The sequence below is a fragment of the Zootoca vivipara genome, chromosome 16 (assembly GCF_965207765.1).
Source record: "Zootoca vivipara chromosome 16, rZooViv2.hap1.1, whole genome shotgun sequence".
Classification (NCBI taxonomy): domain Eukaryota; kingdom Metazoa; phylum Chordata; class Lepidosauria; order Squamata; family Lacertidae; genus Zootoca; species Zootoca vivipara.
This window is the reverse complement of record NC_142599.1, coordinates 16,248,900-16,270,121: the sequence shown is the minus strand read 5'-3', so window position 1 is coordinate 16,270,121 and position 21,222 is coordinate 16,248,900. Positions and strand designations below refer to the sequence as shown.

The window sequence follows — 21,222 nt, the reverse complement described above, 5'->3', positions numbered from 1 at the left end:
CATCTTAACTTTTAAATATTAATTCTCCAACCCTTAAATAACATTTCTCCCTTTCCCCACTAAACTGCACATGGTGCCATCATACTTTAGACATACCTTTAGATATGTCAAAATTTTAAAGGCAAGGAAAACTCAACAACTGTTCCACAGAGCACTGTAGTGATTTTATATTTTAAAATTGTACAGTATAGCACTTTCAAGTGGTCAAAACACTTCAGGTGCATTATCTAACTGTAATCCTTACCATAACTCTGTAAGCAAGTCAGTATGATTTTACATGGTAACATAATGGTTAACTCTTTTCTACATACTGACACTATCATTTCAACAACAAGCAATTCTCTGAAACTAGTATGTACAGTCATAACTTGGGTTACAGCCGCTTCAGGTTGCGTGTTTTCGGGTTGCGCACTGTGCCGAACCCGGAAGTCCCAGAACTGGTTACTTTGGGGTTTCAGTGATCACGCATGCACAGAAGCACCAAATTGCAACCCGTGCATGCGCAGATGTGGCGCTGCGGGTTGCGAACGTGCCTCCCACATGGATCACGTTCGCTACCCGAGCGTCCACTATATTTGTTCTGTGAAAAACTATACAGTACATATCAAGTGTGCTGCCACAGTTTAAAAGAAAATCTGGAGTGTTATATTAGGCTGTGATACTCTGGAATTAGTGTTTTCACTTCCAAAGTCACAACTTACTGGCTAACCCTAGTCTGTAAAATACTGCTAAGCAGCATTCTGAGGAAAAACAAAAATATGAGACACAAAAGCTCATTAAGTATTTGGAGGAATCTGAAATAAGGAACATCCGTTCTTTTCTAATCCTAGCCATCCTGTTACATTTTATCCAGTGTTCGAAATTAGCCAGACATCAGGCACATTTTGCACCTGGCTGTCAGCCACTTGTGACCCAAGTGAAGATGGGCACCAGGATAGCATCTGACATCTCCACCATCTGGAGATGCATGCCTGAGGATCATTGTATCGTGACTGTTTTCAAACACTAATACCACAGCCTGTAGAATTCTATCAGTTATTTTTTCTTCTCACAAACAGAATGTATTTCAGGAACCAAAATGTTTTTTTCTATGCAGTCTGAGCAGGAGCAGTGAACATTATAGTTACTTGTTGAAGCTTGTCTTCACTTACCCCACCCCAATGCTGTACTATCAGTTGTGAAGAATATTCTTACGTTATGGATGGTCTTTGTCACCATTAAGAAAAAAAGGTAGGAATAGGCCAATATATAACTGGACTGTCCCAGGATCAAGCGCCTTTTTTTCTTTAAATTCTCCAAGTTCTTAACCTAGCTGTTATCAGGTTCTTAACTGATAATCAATCACATTCAGTCCATCATTTAAAAAATAAACTTTAGAGCTGTCTTCGCCAAAAATGGCAACTAGATATTCTGTTTTAGCAACTTTAACCTTGGTTTAAGGAGTCATTTGACACCTATCTTATAATATATGAGTTTCTAACACTGATTTTATCTGCCTCAAAGCAGTGTTTCAGCATAACAATTCTACAAAGTATTTTAGGCTGAGATTTAGATATCAAGAAGAAACCAGTTTGCCCAGCAGGGTTAGGCCTCAGATTTATGCATTCCCTCCTGTCTAGTTCATGAAAATGATAATTGCCATCTGATAGAGTGGATTCTGGTCCACAAAAGCTTATACTGTACCATAATATATGATAGTTTTTGAGGAGCTACATGAGTCTTTGTTGCTTTTTGCTGCAACAGACTTAACACTGTTACCTCTCTCAGTATTAATTTGCTAAGACATCCAAATCATGCAAACTATGGCTACTGCAAACTGTAAGTCCTTTTCAGATGACAAACTGAGGATAATGAATGCACACTTGAATGGAGGGAAGTGGGATCATAGCAACAGCTCCCACCCACTACTTACATTCAGGTTATAAATAGATCCTGCACGTGTAAGAGGTGTATGTGCATAAGGACCAGTGATGTAAGGGGGTCTCTTTTTCTGGAAGAAAATTCATTGCTATATTTTTGGCAAAAAAATATCCATGTCTATTTCAGGAAATCAGTTAGTAATATAACAAATCAGACTGGGCAACTGAAATGCCTACAATATTATATAGATCTAAAACTACAATTTTAATTAATGCTTTTCACGCAACTATCCCTAGATATCATATATTTTTCTGTGAAGAGCTATTCAGGCTTTCTAATATTATTATTTCCCCAGTTTATATGCCACTTAACGCTTCAGTCATGTACAGTAAACAGATACAAGAAAAATAAAACAAGTTAAAACTAACCTTAAATTTCCTTAAGCTGCCTACTCCATGTCTCCCTTAAGCTGAGAGAGCAGCCCAAGGGTGCCTTCATAGGTAAAAAACTGCACTCAAAAGTAGGGGTGCTTCATGCACAAGCTCCTTGCAAGTTAAAAAAAAACCTGACCTGACCTGCAGTTTTTGGACTGGTGGCTGGACTCGATCATATCTGATTTTAGTACACTAACAGTTTTCAGTGTCTTTAATTTTTGATTTAAAATCTAAACAATGTAAGGGACGTATAAGCTATTACATCTTAGTATTCCAATAAAAAAAACCTCACATAAGCCTATAGGACTGCAGCACAAGTGAACATTACTGAGGGAGGGAAACCTAAAATTTCAATTCAGCTATTTGTGCGGGAAGCTTTTCATGCGTTTATTAAGGATGCAAAATTAGCATGACCTTATTTCTTAATTTGGTTTATGACTTTGCCTCTTTTCCATTCCTCCTCAAAACTCAACCTTCCTGGTAAAGCTTTTCATCACCCCCCTAGCACATGTCATTAAAGCAATCCTGTGCCTTCCATTTCCAATCCCCTTCCTTTGTTGTTTCCTTGCGTCTATTTTAGACTGTAAGCCCCTTTGGGCTTGGGACCTGTCATACCTGTTCTTTGTAAAACAGCATTTACAGTAATAGTGCTGTAAATAAGTATATAAATGCAAGTCAACTAAACATGCTCAACAAGGCCCACTTAGCTCTGTGTAAAATTGCTTGAAGGCTTTCTAGAAAATTTTCTAGAAAACCCACATTACTGGGTTTTCCATACCATCAGGAAACCTGCTTCTTCAGCACCTCCAGTAACACTGGAAAAGCTGTGCACACATATCCTTCCTTCTACATTCTATTTAATCCCAGGATGCACATAAGAGCTATTCGGACACTATTCAGAATATACGTCAGTCAAGGGTAGACTGTCAATGAAATATCACATCTCCCCTTCAATTATCCCTGGTTTGTTACAGCTATTGGTTTGCTTCCACACCAAAACAGAAACTATAGTTTGAAATCTGATTTGGAAGCAAACTTTGGTTTGTAGTAACCATAGCTTACCTCAAGGTTGGCTCACCTTTAGACCTCTAGATGTTGGTCAACTATCAACTGTCAACATCCCTGGCCCTTGGCCATGTTGACTGGAGCTGATGAGAGTTGGCATCCAGCAACTTCTGGAGGGCCACAGGTTTCCCATCCCAGTTTACCTGATTTGGACATTACAGCAAACTATAGTTAGTGGTACCTCGGTTTATGAACACAATTGGTTCCGGAAGTCTGTTCATAAACTGAAGCGTTCATAAACTGAAGCGAACTTTCCCATTGAAAGTAATGGAAAGTGAATTAATCCGTTCCAGACGGTCCGTGGAGTAAGCGTTCATAAACTGAAGCAAACTTTCCCATTGAAAGTAATGGAAAGTGGATTAATCCGTTCCAGACGGATCCGCGGAGTACTTAAACTGAAGCGTTCATAAACTGAAGCATGGGTGTAATTGGTTCCGGAGGTCTGTTCATAAACTGAAGCGTTCATAAACTGAAGCAAACTTTCCCATTGAAAGTAATGGAAAATGAATTAATCCGTTCCAGATGGGTACGCAGCGTTCATAAACCGAAAATTCATAAACCGAGGTGTTCATAAACCGAGGTTCCACTGTATAGCAAAGCAAAGCAAGAAGTCCAAAACACAAGCCTCACCATCAAACATGGATTGGCGGCTGTTTGTAACATCTGAACCAGGTCACTCCCACGTGCCCAAGACCAACCAATAAAGTTCAAAGTTAAAAACTGATTTGACCATTATTTTCCCCATCTAAGTCATCATCCAGGATTCACACACCATTTCTTGGATGATCACATCACTTTAAAACCTAGCTCCCTGTAATTTTATTATGAAACACTATATTTAGAAGAAGTGTGCTTGTGGGTACCAGATTCTAGGAGGAAGAGAGGATGATACTCACATCACACCCTCTTGCGCGATTTCAGAGGCATCTGGCTGGCAACTGTTGGAAACTGAAAGTAAAGTCTAGCTAGCCCTTTAGTTTAGCAAAGGGACTAAGAATATGAACCAAGACCCTAGTTCAAATTTCACTTGAGCCAGAAGTCCCTGGACAGTCCAACTCAGGTCATTCACTTAATCTCCTAATGTGGGATAATAACAATGTCTGATAAGAAACCAACTCCATTCTATATAGGTTGAGAACTTTCAGTCAGCGCTCATGAGATCAACCTAACCTGATATAGTAGGTTGTTGCAACGATCACAAAGATAATGTATAATAGAAGGCACTAAGTAGAAAACACTGTTATTTATCCAACAACTGTTTTTTCTTCTTAAGCACTTTGTGTGGCATTAGCTCCAATGTTATCCATCCACCTTGCATTCAAGCAAACCTGCTTCAGATCAGGCTGTAACTATGCATAGCTGCTCAGGAATAAGTCTGTGATACTTACTTTTCAGTAAATATGCAAAGAAATAGGAATGCCTTTTTTCAAACACAATCTCTTCTATTACAGCCGGGAGAGATCAGAACATGACTACATCTGCAAGGTATGTGTCAAACTAGAGAATATTTCACAATCACCAAAAGCTGATATTGGAGTTGCCACCATAACCAAGCAAATTATAACCACCACATCATCAAGAGAACGTAAGCTTATAGTATTTGTCTTCTTCCTTTAATCCAGGTACACTGCACCTGGACCCTGAGAAAGATGCTTCTACACTTCTGCATTTTTAATGTAAGAAATTATCTTCTCAGAGACTCTTTCACTACCAGGCTTCTAAATAACAACTGGTTGATGGCAAAATAGATTGCACCATACAGGCAGGTGTCTCTAATTCAGCCTAGCAAGTGGTGAAATACATCACCACCCCAATGTTGTGCACCTGGGATTTTGTGGCACCTTAAAACCCAAGGACTGTAGTTTATTGTAACAGGATCTTTTGTAGCAAGCACCGCGGGGAGAAGTGAAACTAGTGTATATATACACTTATATTTTTTTTATGGTATGAGAATCAGATTTTGCAAGATGCATGAACACATACTGAATACACACCAGCCATGCACCACTGCCTACTTACTTCATGCATCTGAATCAGGAGGCTCTTCACAGTAATTTGTAAAAAGTTCAAGTTATCAAAAGATCATTATTACGAGGCTACTTTTCAAGAACTTGGGAATTAAGAGACAACTATGAATGAATCCCACCCCCATAGTATGCTTTGACACTTCCAAAACACAAACAACCCAAAAAGCTGCAAAAGGAGGCAAGTGAGGTTGCCAAGCCAGTCGCAGGAACCAGCAAGGGCAGCTTTGCCAGGACTGCTCTCTCTCTCTCTCTCTCTCTCTCTCTCTCTGACACAGTGTCAAGTTGGGACAAAATAAACATAGGGTTGGGGGAGGTGCGCAAGGCTGCCAACCTCTCAACAGGTTGCTGCAGCTCGGCCTTTCCCAAGGGCAGATCTTTCCTGCTTGTTTACGTCCTATCCCCTCATGCACACAGCAATGAACGTCCATTGTAGGAGGCATCCTCCTGGTGGGTTTAAAGCGGGGTAGGTCAGGAAAAGGAGGGGGGGAGAGAAAGGAGGGGTGGCGGCTGCTAGATGCCAACTTCCCCATGGGCCTTTACTCCTGTGCCTTTAACAGCAGCAGTAGTAGAATACGTATAGAGCCACCTCGCTCAGGGGGGTTGTGGGGAGATAACTATTCCTATGGAGGAAAGACCTGCCCCGCTCTCTCTTCTTCCCTTCAGCCAAGGGCCGGGGCCTGCTTTTGAGGCCGAGAGCTCTCGCTCCCATGGCGGGAGGGAAGAGGCCGAGGCGACGGTGATGGGCATTCCATGGAAGCCCCTCCATAGGCAGGCAGAGAGAGGCTCCCCCACTCGGGAGAGGCCTAGCAGCAGCGGTGCCTCCTCACCAGGAGTAGGTCTGCTCCGCCATGGCGCCGGCGCCGGCCGCTCCTCTCCCTCCTCGTCCTTCCCGTCGTCGTCTTCGTCGTGTCCTCCTGGCTCCCTCTCCCCTTCTCAGAGGGCTCAGCGGCGGCCCCGCTGCGGCTCCCGGCCCAACATGGCGGCCTCGGCGGCGGCGGCGACTGAGAGGCGAAGAAGGGAACCCCCTCCGCCCTGGCGGAGACGCCTCAGCGGCAGCCGCGCCACACAAACCGCAGCGGCGGCAGCTGGGCCGCGCTCCAGCGACGGCGGGCGGGCCTCATGACCGACGGCTACGACTACAAGGAGGTGGCGGCGGCGCTGGCCAAGGTGTGCGAGGGGAAACGGGCGGCCAACGAACAACTCCGAAGGCGAGACCGCGCGTCCTCGGGCGGCGGGGGGGGGGAGGGAGAGCGAGGGGGCGGGGCTTGATAGGGGAGCGCGCGCGCACACCAAACCAGGCTAGCGGCGCTGGCGGATCACGTGCTCACAACAGGCTCACGTGTTTCGACGCAGCGGCCTTTGAAGAAGGAGTCGAGAGAGAGAGGTAGGGGTTTTTTTTGTCTTTATGTGTTTGTTTGGAGGGCCGGCGCGCAGCACGCTGTGGGATATTGTTGAGATGAAGGTGAACCGGCAGATGGAGGCGAGTTTAAGGAGAAGAGGGGGCGGGGATTATTAAGATGATCTCATTGCGCCTGCGCGGCTTCCACCAGCGGTGGATTCTTTTTTGTTTCCTCCGCCGGGATCTACGAGTGCGACGAAGCTCCTTCGGAAAATGCAGGCGGGCCTGGCGGGCGGTTTCGCTCACTCGCACCAGCGAATATTATTAGTATTACTTTGTTATTAGCACGTGCGGTTTATATATGAGCTGGCAATATACACATATACATTATATAGCATTGTTACTCTTATTTATTAAATTTATTAGGCGGTGTTTTTCTGCCATAGCAACTTAAAATATGTTAAGCAAAAAAACCACACTTACATACATTGAAACCAGCGTTTTTAAAAAATCAATTGTGTTTTGTAAAAATTGTTTTATATTTTTTCTTTATTTTTCCTTTTTAGGGATAATCGTTTTTTGTTATTTTCTTATAAATGAGTTTGAATCTTAAGTTAGTCTTTAAAATGCTAAAAGAACTTTCAATAAAATTGCTATATATATATATATATATATATATAAGAAACCAGAATTTAAAAAGAATCTAGGAGGAGGATCTAAAACAATTACAATAATTTTATAGCATTGTGCAGTATTGTGTTATATTTGTTACTTTTGCATCCTGCCTTTTCCTGAAAGGCAGCATACATGGTTCTCTTCATCTAATCCCTACAAGAAGCCTGCAAGGTAGGTTGGGCTGAGAGTTCACGACTGGCCCCCAAGGTCGTCTAGTGAGCACGTGGCGCATAGTTAAAACTACAGAACTTGCCACCAACCTAGATGGCTTTTAAAGTGGGTTACACAAATTCATGGAGGAGAGGGCTATCGATGGGTACTAGCTGTGATGGGTATTCTCTGCCTCCAGCGGCAGCAATGCTTCCAAATACCAGGTGCCTGAAATCGCAGGAGGGGGAAACGCTCTTGTACTGGGGTCCTGCTTTGCGGGATTCTCCATGGGACATCTGGTTGGCCACTGTGAGAAAAGGATGCTGGACTAGGGCCATTATGTCTGATCCAACAAGCTCTTCTTATTGCCATCCACAGCAGCTGAAACATCTGATTGTAGGCTTTGGAGATGTCCATATGTGGGATTTTGTTTTTAAGCTTCAATTTGGGTTTCTATTCAGTTTTATTCTGTTCTAAGAGTTGGTGGGTGAACAGTGGAGGCTGGTCCATTAGGGCAAATGGGGTACTGCCCCACCAACCTTATTCTGCCCTCAGCCAGCTCCCACCTCCTGCCTTCTCTTTTGGAACTGACTGTCAGCCTCCTCCTCCTCCTCCTCCTCCTCAGTTTCAGCATTCCTCTTGTTGAACTCAACAGGAAAGAGGATTATAAGAAACCTGTAATTTGCTGTCTCTGCCTATTTGTTTGGGTTCCTTTCGTTTCACAGCCATCAATGAAGACCAGTAAACTGTTTTGTCCTTCCTCCCTACCGGTACTTGTGCTTCCCAAATATTTTTCACACTTCCTGGAAGTACAGAACTATTATCTAAAGATGCTGCTGGCATACAAAGTGGACGAGCTGTTCCTGCAGCCTATGTATATTATGCAATGGTGTAGTTCAAACGATGGGAACATAGGAAGCTGCATTATACAGTGGGAATGAGGAATTTGGAAATATGTAGACCTTTGGTCCTGATGCCCCTAAAGCTCTCTAGAGTCCGTGACAAGAACTCTCCAATTAAGAAGACAATAAGAGCCTGCTGGATCAGGCCAATGGCCCATGTAGTTCAGCATCCTGTTCTCACAGTGGCAAGCCAGATACATGTGGGAAAACTGCAAGCAGGACCCAAGCACAAGAGCACTCTCTCCTCATAAGCTTTCCAGCAACTGGCATTCCAAAACATTATTGCCTCCGACTGTGGAAGGAGAGCATAGGTAGCCATTGTGGCTAATAGCCTATCAATGCCTTACTGTGGCTCACTATTTGAGCGACCTGACGAACCCTTCACAAAGAAGGGCCTTCACACTTGCCCACTTCCATTCCATTCCCACAGCATTTTTACAGGGTATATTTTCCAACACACACCCTGATCTCCGACTATGCCCGTGCAACAAGGGAAAGATAGAGGATTTTATCCATTTTTTCTTTCACTGCCCTCTATACGACGCAATAAGACCAAGGCTCCTCATACTAATTCCTTCGCTTATTGCCTTGGAAGACGACCGCATGAAATTTCTATTGGTGGACGCTAACCCCAGGGTTACCCGCAGAGTGGCCATCTATATCTTGCAGGCCCTGAAACTCGGAGCTCTCTCAACTGGCTAACTTTCTCTAGACGCGGATCTCACTAAACATTCCCCAGTGGACAAAACACACATGATGCATCCTAGTTTTTACCAAATTCTGTTTTATATTGCATGTTTTTATACCCAATGTTTTGTAAGTGTTTGATATATGTTCTGTATAATAGCGGTAGGTTACCACTTATTATTATTATTATTATTATTATTATTATTATTATTATTACTATTACTATTATAATTAATGTTTTATGTGTTATGTGCTATGGCCAACCGGCTAATGCAATAAAATTTTGATGGTTGATGCTTTACTGAATTTGTCCAGTCTTCCTTTAAAGCCATCCAAGTTGGTGGTCATCCCAGCCCCCTGTAGGAGCAAGTTCCATAATGTGCTTTCATCTGTCCTGAGACTTAACAACATTCAGTTTCGTTTGATGTCCATAAGTTCTACTGTTATGAGAGAAGTAGAAAAAACATTTCTCTATCCACTTTTCCCATTCCATGCATGATTTTATAAACTTCTATCATGTTCCAACCGCTGCTATCTTTCCTGATAGGGGAGTTGCTCCATCCCCTTTATCCTTTTTATTGCTCTTTTCTGAACTTTTTCCAATTCTGCAATAACCTTTTTCAGGTGAAGCGACCAGAGGTATACACACACAGCCTTGTTCTGGATCTCTGGACACCCACTTACCGTAGCTTAAGAGGAACAATTGCAATGACTGCTTAAAACATGTTACAGGTAGGTAGCCGTGTTGGTCTGACGTAGTCGAAACAAAAAATAAAAAAAATTCCTTCCAGTAGCACCTTGGAGACCAACTAAGTTTGTCATAGATATGAGCTTTTGTGTGCATGGTATCTGAAGAAGTGTGCATGCACACGAAAGCTCATACCTATGACAAACTTAGTTGGTCTCTAAGGTGCTACTGGAAGGATTTTATTTTTATTTTTTGCTTAAAATATGGTTAGTTATTATTGCATTTGTATTCTTCCTTTCCTCCAAGGTTGCACACGTAGTTCTCCACCTTCCCATTTCATCCTCACCACAACCCTGTGAAGTAGGTTAGGTTAAGAGGCAGTGGCTGGCCCAAAGTCACCCTTTGTACTCTTACAATGGTGGACATTTTCTACATTGCCATTATAGTCAATCACCAAGTATGTAATCATATTCTGCCAATAAGCAGAAGTATCATCACTCTTAACCATTTGTACAGAGGAGGTGTTTTCTTTAAACGATTGCACTGTTATTTGACAGGTGTCAGGTGGTTTAAATTTCTCGGTGATGCATTTGATGGTACAAAAGATGCCAATGCAGATAACATACAGCCAAATACAATTGGAAATTGTACACTGGGCAGCACCTGCAAGACACCAGAAAGAAGATCAGTTCTGACAGCTGTTAAGACTTCCCCAAAAAGTTATATGGCTTTAGCCATGGGTTTAGTTTCAGGGATAGTGCAGTTTTAACTCAGGTTTTGCCTCTTTAATTTCAAAAGATGCAAACAGGTATCCCCTTTTGTTGAAGATTCTCTGAATTTCAATTGGGGGGGGGTTATAAGGGGCTGTTGTTGTTGTTTAGTCGTTTAGTCGTGTCCGACTCTTCGTGACCCCATGGACCATAGCACGCCAGGCACTCCTGTCTTGCACTGCCTCCCGCAGTTTGGTCAAACTCATGTTCGTAGCTTCGAGAACACTGTCCAACCATCTTGTCCTCTGACGTCCCCTTCTCCTAGTGCCCTCAATCTTTCCCAACATCAGGGTCTTTTCCAAGGATTCTTCTCTTCTCATGAGGTGGCCAAAGTATTGGAGCCTCAGCTTCACGATCTGTCCTTCCAGGGAGCACTCAGGGCTGATTTCCTTAAGAATGGATAGGTTTGATCTTCTTGCAGTCCATGGGACTCTCAAGAGTCTCATCCAGCACCATAATTCAAATAAGGGGCACTGATCTCCAAAAAGATGCTTTTCTTTTATGTACATGGTTTTCCCCCACAATGATGTATCTACTGGTAAGATAAAAATAATATACTTCATATATCTAATTGAATCAATTTAATAATATAACTAATATTAATTATTAGTTATATTAATTGCTTGCACCCACCAAGACCTTGACTGCTGTTATAGCAAATGAATCTCATGGGGCGTCCAGAGCACAGTCTAGTCCTGTTGTGTCGGATGAATTTCAGCTGGTAAGGCTCGAGAATGTGGACAAGGTGCTCAGATCAGTCAAGGCAAGCACTTGTGCTCTAGACCAGTGTTTCCCAACCTTGTGCCTCCAGCGTTTTCGGACTACAATTCCCATCATTCCTGACCACTGGTCTTGCTAGCTAGGGATGATGGGAGTTGTAGTCCCAAAACATCTGGAGGCACAAGGTTGGGAAACACTGCTCTAGACCCTCTTGGCTGATAAAAACCAGCAGGGAGGGAACAGCTGGCTGGGCCAGGGAGGTGATCAATTCCTGTTTAAAAAAGGGGGTGGTCCATGCCTGTTTGAAAGAGGCAGTGGTAAAACCACTCATTGAGAAACCTTCCCTGGATTCGGACAAACCTAACTAACTACCAGCAAGTTGCTAATCTTCCTTTCCTGAGCAAGGTTCTGGAACAAGAGGTCGCAGACCAGATCTAGGCACTTTTGGAAGAAATTGATTTTTCTGGATCCATTTCAGTCAGGGTTTAGGCGTGGTTTTGGCACAGAAATTGCCTTGGTCACCCTTTATGATGACCTCTGTCGAGAGAGAGACAAGGAAACCACGTCCCTGTTAATTCTTCCCGACCTCTCAGCAGCTTTTGATACCATCGACCATGGTATCCTTCTGGAGCGGCTGTCCAAACTAGGCGTGGGTGGCACCGCTTTGCGGTGGTTCCAGTCCTACTTGGATGGACGTTTCCAGAGGGTGTTGCTTGGGGGATGCTTTTCAGCCCCGTGGAACCTACAATGTGGGGTTCCGCAGGCCTCAATCCTATCCCACACATCGTTTAACATCTACATGAATCCACTGGGTGGGGCTATCTGGAGGTTTGGAGTACATTGCCAGCAGTATGCTGATGACACTCAGCTCTATTTCTCCTTTACATCTGCAGGTGAGGCAGTGGAAGTGCTGGATCAGTGTCTTGCCTCGGTAATGGACTGGATGAGAGCCAACAAACTGAAACTCAATCTAGATAAGACTGGGGCACTTTTAGTGGGTGGTTCCCTAGACCAGATGGCTGGGAGGTCACCTGTTCTTGAAGGTTACACTTCCTTTGAAGGAGCAGGTTCGTAGCTTGGTGGTACTCCAGAATCCTTTGCTGTCGCTCGAGGCTCAGGTGGTCTCAGTGGCCTGGAGTGCCTTCCATCAGCTTCGGCTGGTGGCCCAGCTACGCTCCTATCTGGACAGGGATAGCCTAACTACTGTTGTCTATGCTCTGGTTACTCCAAGGTTAGATCATTGCAATGTGTTATACGTAGGGCTGCCTCTGAAGACGGTTCGGAAACTTCAGGCCAGGTTGCTCACCGGAGCAAGACAGTTTGAGCATATTACACCGATCCTGGTCCGACTGCACTGGCTACCAATTAGTTTCTGGGCCCGAATCAAAGTGCTGGTTTTGACCTATAAAGCCTTGAATAGTTTAAGACCACAATACCTCAAGGGCCGCCTCTTTCCATATGAACCTACCTAGATCCTGATATCATCTTCCGAGGCCCTCCTTCGTGTCGAGGGTGGCAACATGAGAACGGGTCTTCTCTGCAGTGGCTCCCCATCTGTGGAATGCTCTCCCCAGAGAAGTTCGCCTGGCACCTTCAATGTACACTTTTAGGTGCCAGGCAAAAAAGTTCCTTTTTAACCAGGCCTTGGGTTGATTTGACTGATATCCTATGTCCTTTTAAAATGTGGGTGTTTTTTGGAGGGGCAGTTATTGGGTTGTTTTTATTTTGATTACAGTGGAACCTCGGGTTACGTACCTCTCTGGTTGCGTATTCTTCAGGATACGCACACGGCGAACCTGGAAATAATGGGAAGGCTGTCGGCAGCCGTGCCTGCACAGAAGTGGGCTACCACCGGCCGCACATGCACAGAAGCGGGCTACCGCCAGCCGCACATGCGCAGAAGTGGGCTACCGCCCCGTGCACATGCACAGAACAGGTGCCTCTGGATACGGATTTTTCAGGGTGTGCACGGACCCCCGGAATGAATTAAATTTGTATCCAGAGGGTCCACTATATATATTTTGTGGTTTTATATTTTGATTTTGTTCTGTGAACCGCCCTAAGGCCTCTGGGTATAGGGTGGTATATAAATTCAAATAATAAGAAGAAGACATTTATAATATCATATCATATCATATCATATATACAGATTTATATTACGGTATCTGTAATGAAATAAATATTTTTCAATTTAAACAATGTATTGTATTTTTTAAAAAATTAAAAACCTTTTTGTCATTTCTCTCTCTCTTTACACTGACTTTCACCAAGGTTGATAATACTAGGAAACAATGCTTCTGAATACCATTTGCTGGGAATCACAATTGAGGAGAGTAGTGCTGATGTTCTCTGGTCCTGGTCAAGGACTTTCCTTTGGGGAATCGGGTTGGCTACTATGAGAACAGGGTGCTGAGCTGGGTGGGTTCCCCTTTGGCCTTAACCAGCAGGCTCTTGCGCTCCAAATCAGCTTTCATTGTGCACCCTTAATTTGCTGGAATACAACTGAAGATAGTGATAGTCAAGTGTCCTAAGGGTAGGTCCACTGAAATTAATGCTCAGACTAATTTAGGCCCATGAATTTCAATTGATCTACTCTGAGAAAAAAAATTAGTTGGATAAAACCCAGTGAAACTGCCATTTCTGCAGTTTTAATAATACAGTGGTACCTCGCAAGACGAATGCCCTGCAAGATGAATTTTTCGCAAGATGAATGCATCTTGCGATCTGATGGTGACTCGCAAGACGAATTCATTTTGCGAAAAATTCGTCTTGCGAATCGCGGTTTCCCATAGGAATGCATTGAAATTTAATTAATGCGTTCCTATGGGCAAAAAAAAAATTATTTGCATTCCTATGGGAAACTGCGATTCGCAAGATGAATTTTTCGCAAAACGAATTGACTCGTGGAACGAATTAAATTCGTCTTGCGAGGCACCACTGTACAGTGGTACCTCTACTTACGAATTTAATGCGTTCTGAACACACATTTGTAAGTCGAAAAAAAATTGTAAGTCGAATCCCATAGGAATGCATTGGGAGAAAAAATTCGTAAGTAGAAGCAACCCTATCTAAAAATTCGTAAGTAGAAAAAATCCTATCTAAACCGCATCCAAGATGGCGGACGGAGCTCCATTCGTAAGTAGAAACATTCGTAAGTAGAGGTACCACTGTACAGGTAAATAATGCATTTCCCACACCCACCAAATGATTCTGTCTATCAAAGAGAAGAAAGAGGAGGGACTGGAAAAGATACTGCAACACACACACAGAGGATGCACACTCCCTATCACTCCAGAACCCTGAAGTGAATACATTAAACACAGTCTCGTCCAACTTCTTACCCTTGAGAAGTGCCCAAGGGACTTTAATAAGACTACTTCAGAGTAAGTGGTTTGAAGATTGCAGCCTGTATGACCACAGAATCATTATCATGTGTCTGCATTACAGCACTTGCTGGCTCTCTTGGGAAAGTTGCTAGAAAGGTTAATGGCATAATTACTATTATTATCATAATGATAATGAGTGGAATTGCTTCATCTACTTTAAACACTGTTAAGCCTCCTCATCTGCTCCTCCTCAGCAGTCTTTTCCCCCCCACTGGGACAGGACAGAAACTGGGCTAGTCGTGTCTGGCCTATGGCAAATGAATGTTTCCCACACTGAAGGGAAGATGGGGGGGGGGGAAGATGAAGTGAAACAGGTTGGAGCCCAAGTTTCACAATTTTTGCACATGACTTTTAACTGCTGCTCATTTTACACTTGTTTTACTGCTGACGTAAGCAGGGCTTCTTTGAGAGTAGTTCTGGAGGAGATAGGAGATAGCAAGCTTTCATTGGGGCACCAGCTACAGGTTGATTAATCAGTGGGAACCAATTTTAGTGGTTTGATAATTAAGGGCACATGGGTTTTTTTTGAGGCTCCTTTGGTTTGAAATGATTCCTCTCCTAGGGAATGAAAAGGTCAGTACACAAGGTGGCTTCCTTTTTTAACAAGCAACTGAATCGAACACTTGAGTAGCAGCCTTTGAGCCCCTCCTCCAAGGTCCATTTTATTGTGACTTGTGCATCCATGATGGCATTGAGGTGATACCAAAAGACCCATCTGCTTTCAATGCTGTCTGGACCAGGTGTCAACAAACTTTTTCAGCACAGTGCCAGTCCACTGTCCCTAAGACCTTGTGGGGGGCCGGACTATATTTTTTGCAGGGGAAATGAACGATGCCCCACAAATAACCCAGAGATGCATTTTTAAATAAAAGCACACATTCTACTCATGTAAAAACACCAGGCAGGCCCCACAAATAACCCAGAGATGCATTTTTAAATAAAAGCACACATTCTACTCATGTAAAAACACACTGATTCCCAGACTGTCCGTGGGCCGAATTTAGAAGGCGATTGGGCCGGATCCAGATTAGTTTGCCTACCCATGGTCTGGTCTGGACCTTTGAAAGTTTAACTGCATACATAATTGTTTCGAACTGGGCATGTCCTGTCGCTTCCTAAGAAGAGCCTGCTAGATCAGACCGAAGTTCCACCTGGTCCAGGATCCTTTTCTCACATTCAAAAGGCATCCCCCCCCCAAAAGGTATTATGGGCATAGTAGTTTGTTAAGGCTTGTTAGAACTGTTAACTTTGTGAGGGGAAAACTACAGTGCCCAGAATACTGGGGGGGGGGGAATTTCCTTAACATGTGCTTTCAAGGTGCAGAAAAATGTAAAAAATATGACAGATCTACACAATTTTTATATACATTTATTCATTCATTCATTCATTCATTCATTCATTCATTCATTCAAAATATACCTCACTATCTAGGGGGGGGGGGGACAAACAAAAAACAAGTCTTTCAAAGTGTTGTTAGAGTCAATAGGCGAGATCCAATTATATCCACAGTAGGACTGGGCGATATATCCTCCAAAACCGTTTTGAAGTCCACATCATGATATTGGTTTCATAGTTTTCGACCTAGCAATAGTTTTTGACCTGGCGAATCATGATGTGTTAGGACTGGGTGATAGATCGCCCAAAGCCGGTTTCAAGTCCATATCATGATATTGGTTTCATAGTTTCTGACCTGGCAATATACTGTATTGTGAGACTGTGTGTATGCAAAAAAACAATATGGGAAAAACTGTGAAGCCAACCAATGCCTCTACATAGCTCCATCCTTTCAGACATGGTGATATATAAGTATATTGCGATCTTTAGCTGGTGATATATTGCGATGTTGAAAACCAGGTATCACCCAGCCCTAATGTCCCCTTGAATTCTGATCATGCCTCTTGCTTGTCTGGGTGGAGGAGAGAGTGAGGTGTGTAGAAACAAGCCTACTGTACAAAGGCAAAGTTTGCACTCATTGTTCCACCCACTTTTTATTCTGCCTCTGGCCTTGGCCACTTTTGGCATGTGGCCCTCGAAAGGTTGCTCAGAAGGGAATGTGGCCCTCAACTTGAAAACGTTCCTCACTCCTGCATCCGATGCACCAAACAGGCTGTTTTAAAGTAGTGCAACAGGTCAGTTTGGCCACTAAGTGGCACTCTTCTTTCCGATACCAACAATGTGCACATCCTATCCACATTTTTCTTCGGTCTTCTGCCTTTCCGTCCTGGATAAAAGAAGAATCAGAAAGCCGGCAGTCAAGGACAGAAACCCCCAGCCCTGTGTTTCTCGGATTTGCTCACTGCTTCTAAACTTCTCTAGCCCCAACTCAGCACCTACGCTGAAGCAGTTGCATGTGTTCGCTTGGCTGAATACACCTCGTACATTTAAAGCATCTTTTGCACTACAGCTCCCATCAGGCCCTGCCAGCACAGCCGTACGATGCTGGAGTTAATGGAAGCACAGCCATGCTGGATGGGGCTGATGGGAGATGTAGTCCAAAAAACATGGGTGCGGGCATGCACCAGGCTGTTGTAAGTCGCCATCATAGAATGTTAGAATTAGAAGAGACTCAAAAGGTAATTTGGGACCAGCCCCCTGCAATGCAGGAATCATAACTAAAGAATCCCTGACAGATGGCTATCAATATAGAATGCCTTGAGGACCACTCGGCCAAAAACCTTCTGAACCATAAGCCAAGCCCTGGACATGGCAAGTTTCCCTGCGGAAAGCTGGTTCTGGCCAGGTTGTATAACTCACTCGAGTTACCTGTCAGCTGCTGAGGACAGGTGGGCGTAGAAACTTTGGGTGGAGCTATCAGCCCAGTCATCAAGAGAGAGACACCTGGCTTTGTCTTATAATGGGATAATCACAGGCCAGGAAGTAAAGGGGCAGGATGAGATCTGTCAAGATCTCTTTCATTTTGCGTACCTGAGCTGCCAAATAGAAGTATATGTAATACACAGATAGTCTATTAAAGCACCAGGAAAAAGGTTTTCAACCAGTGTGCCGTGGCACCCTGGGGTGCCTTGAATGATTGTCAGGGGAGCCATGGGGCAACACTAGCCTCTGTCCCTCTTTCCTTCCTTCCTTCCCTCCCTCCTCTGATGTCCTCTTGCCTCTCTGCCTCCCAAAGGCTTGTGCGGCTGTTAGGGTTGCCAGACTCAATAAAGGACAGGACTTCTGTGCCTTTTTTTTTAAGGTTAAAATATATATTTACTAGTGGATTTTAGCCCGTTTAAAAACGGGCGCTAGAGAAAGCGGCCTGCCGGGACTGGCTTGGCGGTGGCGGGTCTTCCCGCCACCACCAAGCCAGTTCGCAGCGGGGGCTTTTCGCCGTTTGCCTTCCCCTGAGGGGGAGGCAAACGGCGAAAAACCCCGCCGCGCCGCAAATCGGCTCCGGGACTGGCTTGGCGGTGGCGGGTCTTCCCGCCACCGCCAAGCCAGTCCGCAGTGGGGGTTTTTCGCCGTTTGCCTTCCCCTGGGGGAGGCAAACGGCGAAAAACCCCGCCGCGCCGCAAATCGGCTCCGGGACTGGCTTGGCGGTGGCGGGTCTTCCCGCCACCGCCAAGCCAGTCCGCAGTGGGGGTTTTTCGCCGTTTGCCTTCCCCTGGGGGAGGCAAACGGCGAAAAACCCCGCCGCGCCGCAAATCGGCTCCGGGACTGGCTTGGCGGTGGCGGGTCTTCCCGCCACCGCCAAGCCAGTCCGCAGCGGGGGTTTTTCGCCGTTTGCCTTCCCCTGGGGGAGGCAAACGGCGAAAAACCCCGCCGCGCCGCAAATCGGCTCCGGGACTGGCTTGGCGGTGGCGGGTCTTCCCGCCACCGCCAAGCCAGTCCGCAGCGGGGGTTTTTCGCCGTTTGCCTTCCCCTGGGGGAGGCAAACGGCGAAAAACCCCGCCGCGCCGCAATTCGGCTCCGGGACTGGCTTGGCGGTGGCGGGATGTTCCCGCCACCGCCAAGCCAGTCCGCAGCGGGGGCTTTTCGCCGTTTGCCTTCCCCTGGGGGAGGCAAACAGCGAAAAACCCCGCCGCGCCGCAATTCGGCTCCGGGACTGGCTTGGCGGTGGCGGGAAAAAGGGGAGGAATTCCTCCCCTTCTTCCCGCCGCTGCCAAGCCAAAGCGGGCCTCCCTCCGCGCCCGCTGCCGCTTCGGCTTCCTCGGGTTCCCCGAGGAAGCGCCGTCCCATGCCGGAGGTGTGCGGCAAGGCTGCCGGGGGGGGGGGAGCGCTTCTCTCCCCCGCCGCCTCACCGCGCACCTCCAGCATGAGACTGGGCTTCGGAGCGGCGGTTGGCGGAGCGGCAGTTGGCTGTTCCCTGTGTCCCGAGAGCACGGGTCCAATCCCTGTGTCCCTGGTTGTCCCTCCGTCCAATCCCTGTGTCTCTGGGGGACATGCGCAGTACCCCAGGGACACACGGGACATCTGGACGCAGGGACAACATGGACATTATTATATAGGATGATTTCTTTAAAATCAAAGTACAAATATGAATATCAATCACACTCAAATCATAATAAAAGAGGTGTACAAAAATTATAAAGCAATACATAATGCATCCATTCTCTTCTTACAAACCAATTTCTTGAAAAGAAAAAAAAGGGAAAAGGAGAGCATACAAACATACAAAAATACAAAAAAATATACAAGAAAAAAGAAGAAGAAAAAAAAGAAATATACAAAAGAAAAGAAAAGAAAAAAGAACACTTCCAACCATCTATCACACGCTTCCCTCTGTTTATTCTCTTTCCCTTGCTATACCTCTTACTTTTCCAATCTTAAATCCTTTCCGTATTTACCAATTAATCTTCTCCCCTTATACCTTCACTCTAAGCACATCACTATCTTATTCTCTATATTTTCTTTTTCCAAGTAATCTTGGACATATTTCCATTCCCCCATTATTTTCTGTCTTGGTACATTCCTAATTATTGCAGTCATTTTCGCCATCCTCAAATATTCTATCATTTTTCCCTCCCATTCCTGAACCGTTGGTAAGTTTTCCCCTTTCCACTTTAGTGCGATTAGTGTCCTGGCTGCTGCGCAGGCATAAAGCAGAATATTAATTCTGTCTTTTGGTATTTTGCTCGGGATCATACTTAGCAAGAAAATTTCTGGGCTCTTTTCAAATGTGAATTTCAGCATCCTTTTCAAGTTGTTGTATACTTTATCCCAGACTTCTGTGCCTTTAATTACCCTGCTCTCTTTTGAGTCTGGAAACCTTAAAGAGAAACCAGCAGACCCTTTGCTTGGAAATTAAACAAAGGGTCTGCTGGTTTCTCTTTAAGGTTTCCAGACTCAAAATAGAGCAGGGCAATTAAAGGCACAGAAGTCCTGTCCTCTATTGAGTCTGGCAACCCTAGCGGCTGTTTGTGCAACAGCCCTGGCTACAAGCTCCCCAGGCAAATGGTGCCTCTGGGGCTGGCAAGGAGGTGCTGGTTGCCAGGAGCTGAGGTGGCTTTGGAGTAAGCAAGCAAGTGGGTGAGGGATCCCAGCCAGTCCACCAGCCCTTGCTGCTGGGAATGGACAGACAAGTCCCAGGCCCCTGTGGGGCAGTGGGAGGAGGTGCCTCTCTTTGGGTCTAAGAGACCAGGGGTAACAGCAGCAGCGGCTGCCCCGAGGAGTCCCATGGAGAGGGGAGAGGAGGAAGAGGGAACACTCCACAAGGGAGGGTATTCGAAAAAGGGTGAGAGGCTGCCAATTCTGCAGGCGAGGGGTGACATAACTGGGCTCCTGAGCCCCCCAGGGGTCCCGCAGAAAGAATGTAGTTTTGCAAGGGAGCCATGGACTCAAAAAGGTTGAAAACCTCTGCACTAGGGTATCCAAGGGCAGGCCACCTCCCTCAATATCAACCATCTTGGGCTTTATGATCAGCAGGGGAGGCCCTGTTGGTGGTGCCACAACATGGAACTGTCCAGTTGGTGCTGATTAACTACAGGGTCTTCTCAGTGGTGGCCCCCTGTTTGTGGAACACCTTCCCAGTAGAAGATGAAAATCATGTTCACCCAGGCCTTTGAGGGCTGACAGATACTGCTACTGGCAACCAGGGCTTTTTTTTTCCAGCCGGAACAGAGTTCCAGCACCTCTCGGGTGGGCACCATTGTCATTCTAAGAGAACAAGGGTGGAATTCACAGTGAGTTCTGGCAGTAACACCTCTTTTTCTAGAAAAATAGCACTGTTGGCAGCCATTAAATTATTTACTGTGAGGATACTGAATTGCTTTGAAATGTTTTCAGATGTTCCGAAATGTTTTTTAAAAGTTCTGCTGTTTTGCTGCTTTATTTCCCAACCTGGGCTCTTTTGCAAAAGAGGGGTGGAGATGTTACCAGGCTACGTTCAAAGTGTTACTATAATAATTATAATAAATAAATAATAAGATTATAGTAAGATTATCAATAAGAATAATTAGCAACAATAATTCAACACTTTTGAAAAGTTAAAATAACAATAGACTAAGAATAAAACTCTAATCAACTTTCTAAACATCTGGATAGACTTGTCTAAGCCAAAATGTTGTAAGCAGGTGCCAG

At 45.0% G+C, this 21,222-nt stretch overlaps 1 protein-coding gene and 1 long non-coding RNA gene across 4 annotated transcripts in view; one reads left to right on the top strand and one right to left on the bottom strand.

The window, feature by feature from the left end:
- Window positions 1-21,222, bottom strand: part of SPPL3 (signal peptide peptidase like 3) — a 61,843-nt gene that overhangs the window by 31,025 nt on the left and 9,596 nt on the right. The window contains exon 1 of one of the 3 annotated variants that reach the window (XM_035099418.3): window positions 6,214-6,612. The exons of the other annotated variants lie outside the window; for them this stretch is intronic. Within the exon in view, the coding sequence (XP_034955309.1) occupies window positions 6,214-6,236 (23 nt within the window). The 5' untranslated portion in view covers window positions 6,237-6,612. Of the gene's footprint in view, window positions 1-6,213; window positions 6,613-21,222 lie in introns of those variants that run through there. 3 annotated transcript variants of the gene reach the window in all.
- LOC118076571 (uncharacterized) lies at window positions 6,666-13,513 on the top strand. The gene is made up of 3 exons (XR_015947517.1): window positions 6,666-6,770; window positions 9,764-9,871; window positions 13,053-13,513. It is a non-coding gene; the product is annotated as an uncharacterized LOC118076571 (long non-coding RNA).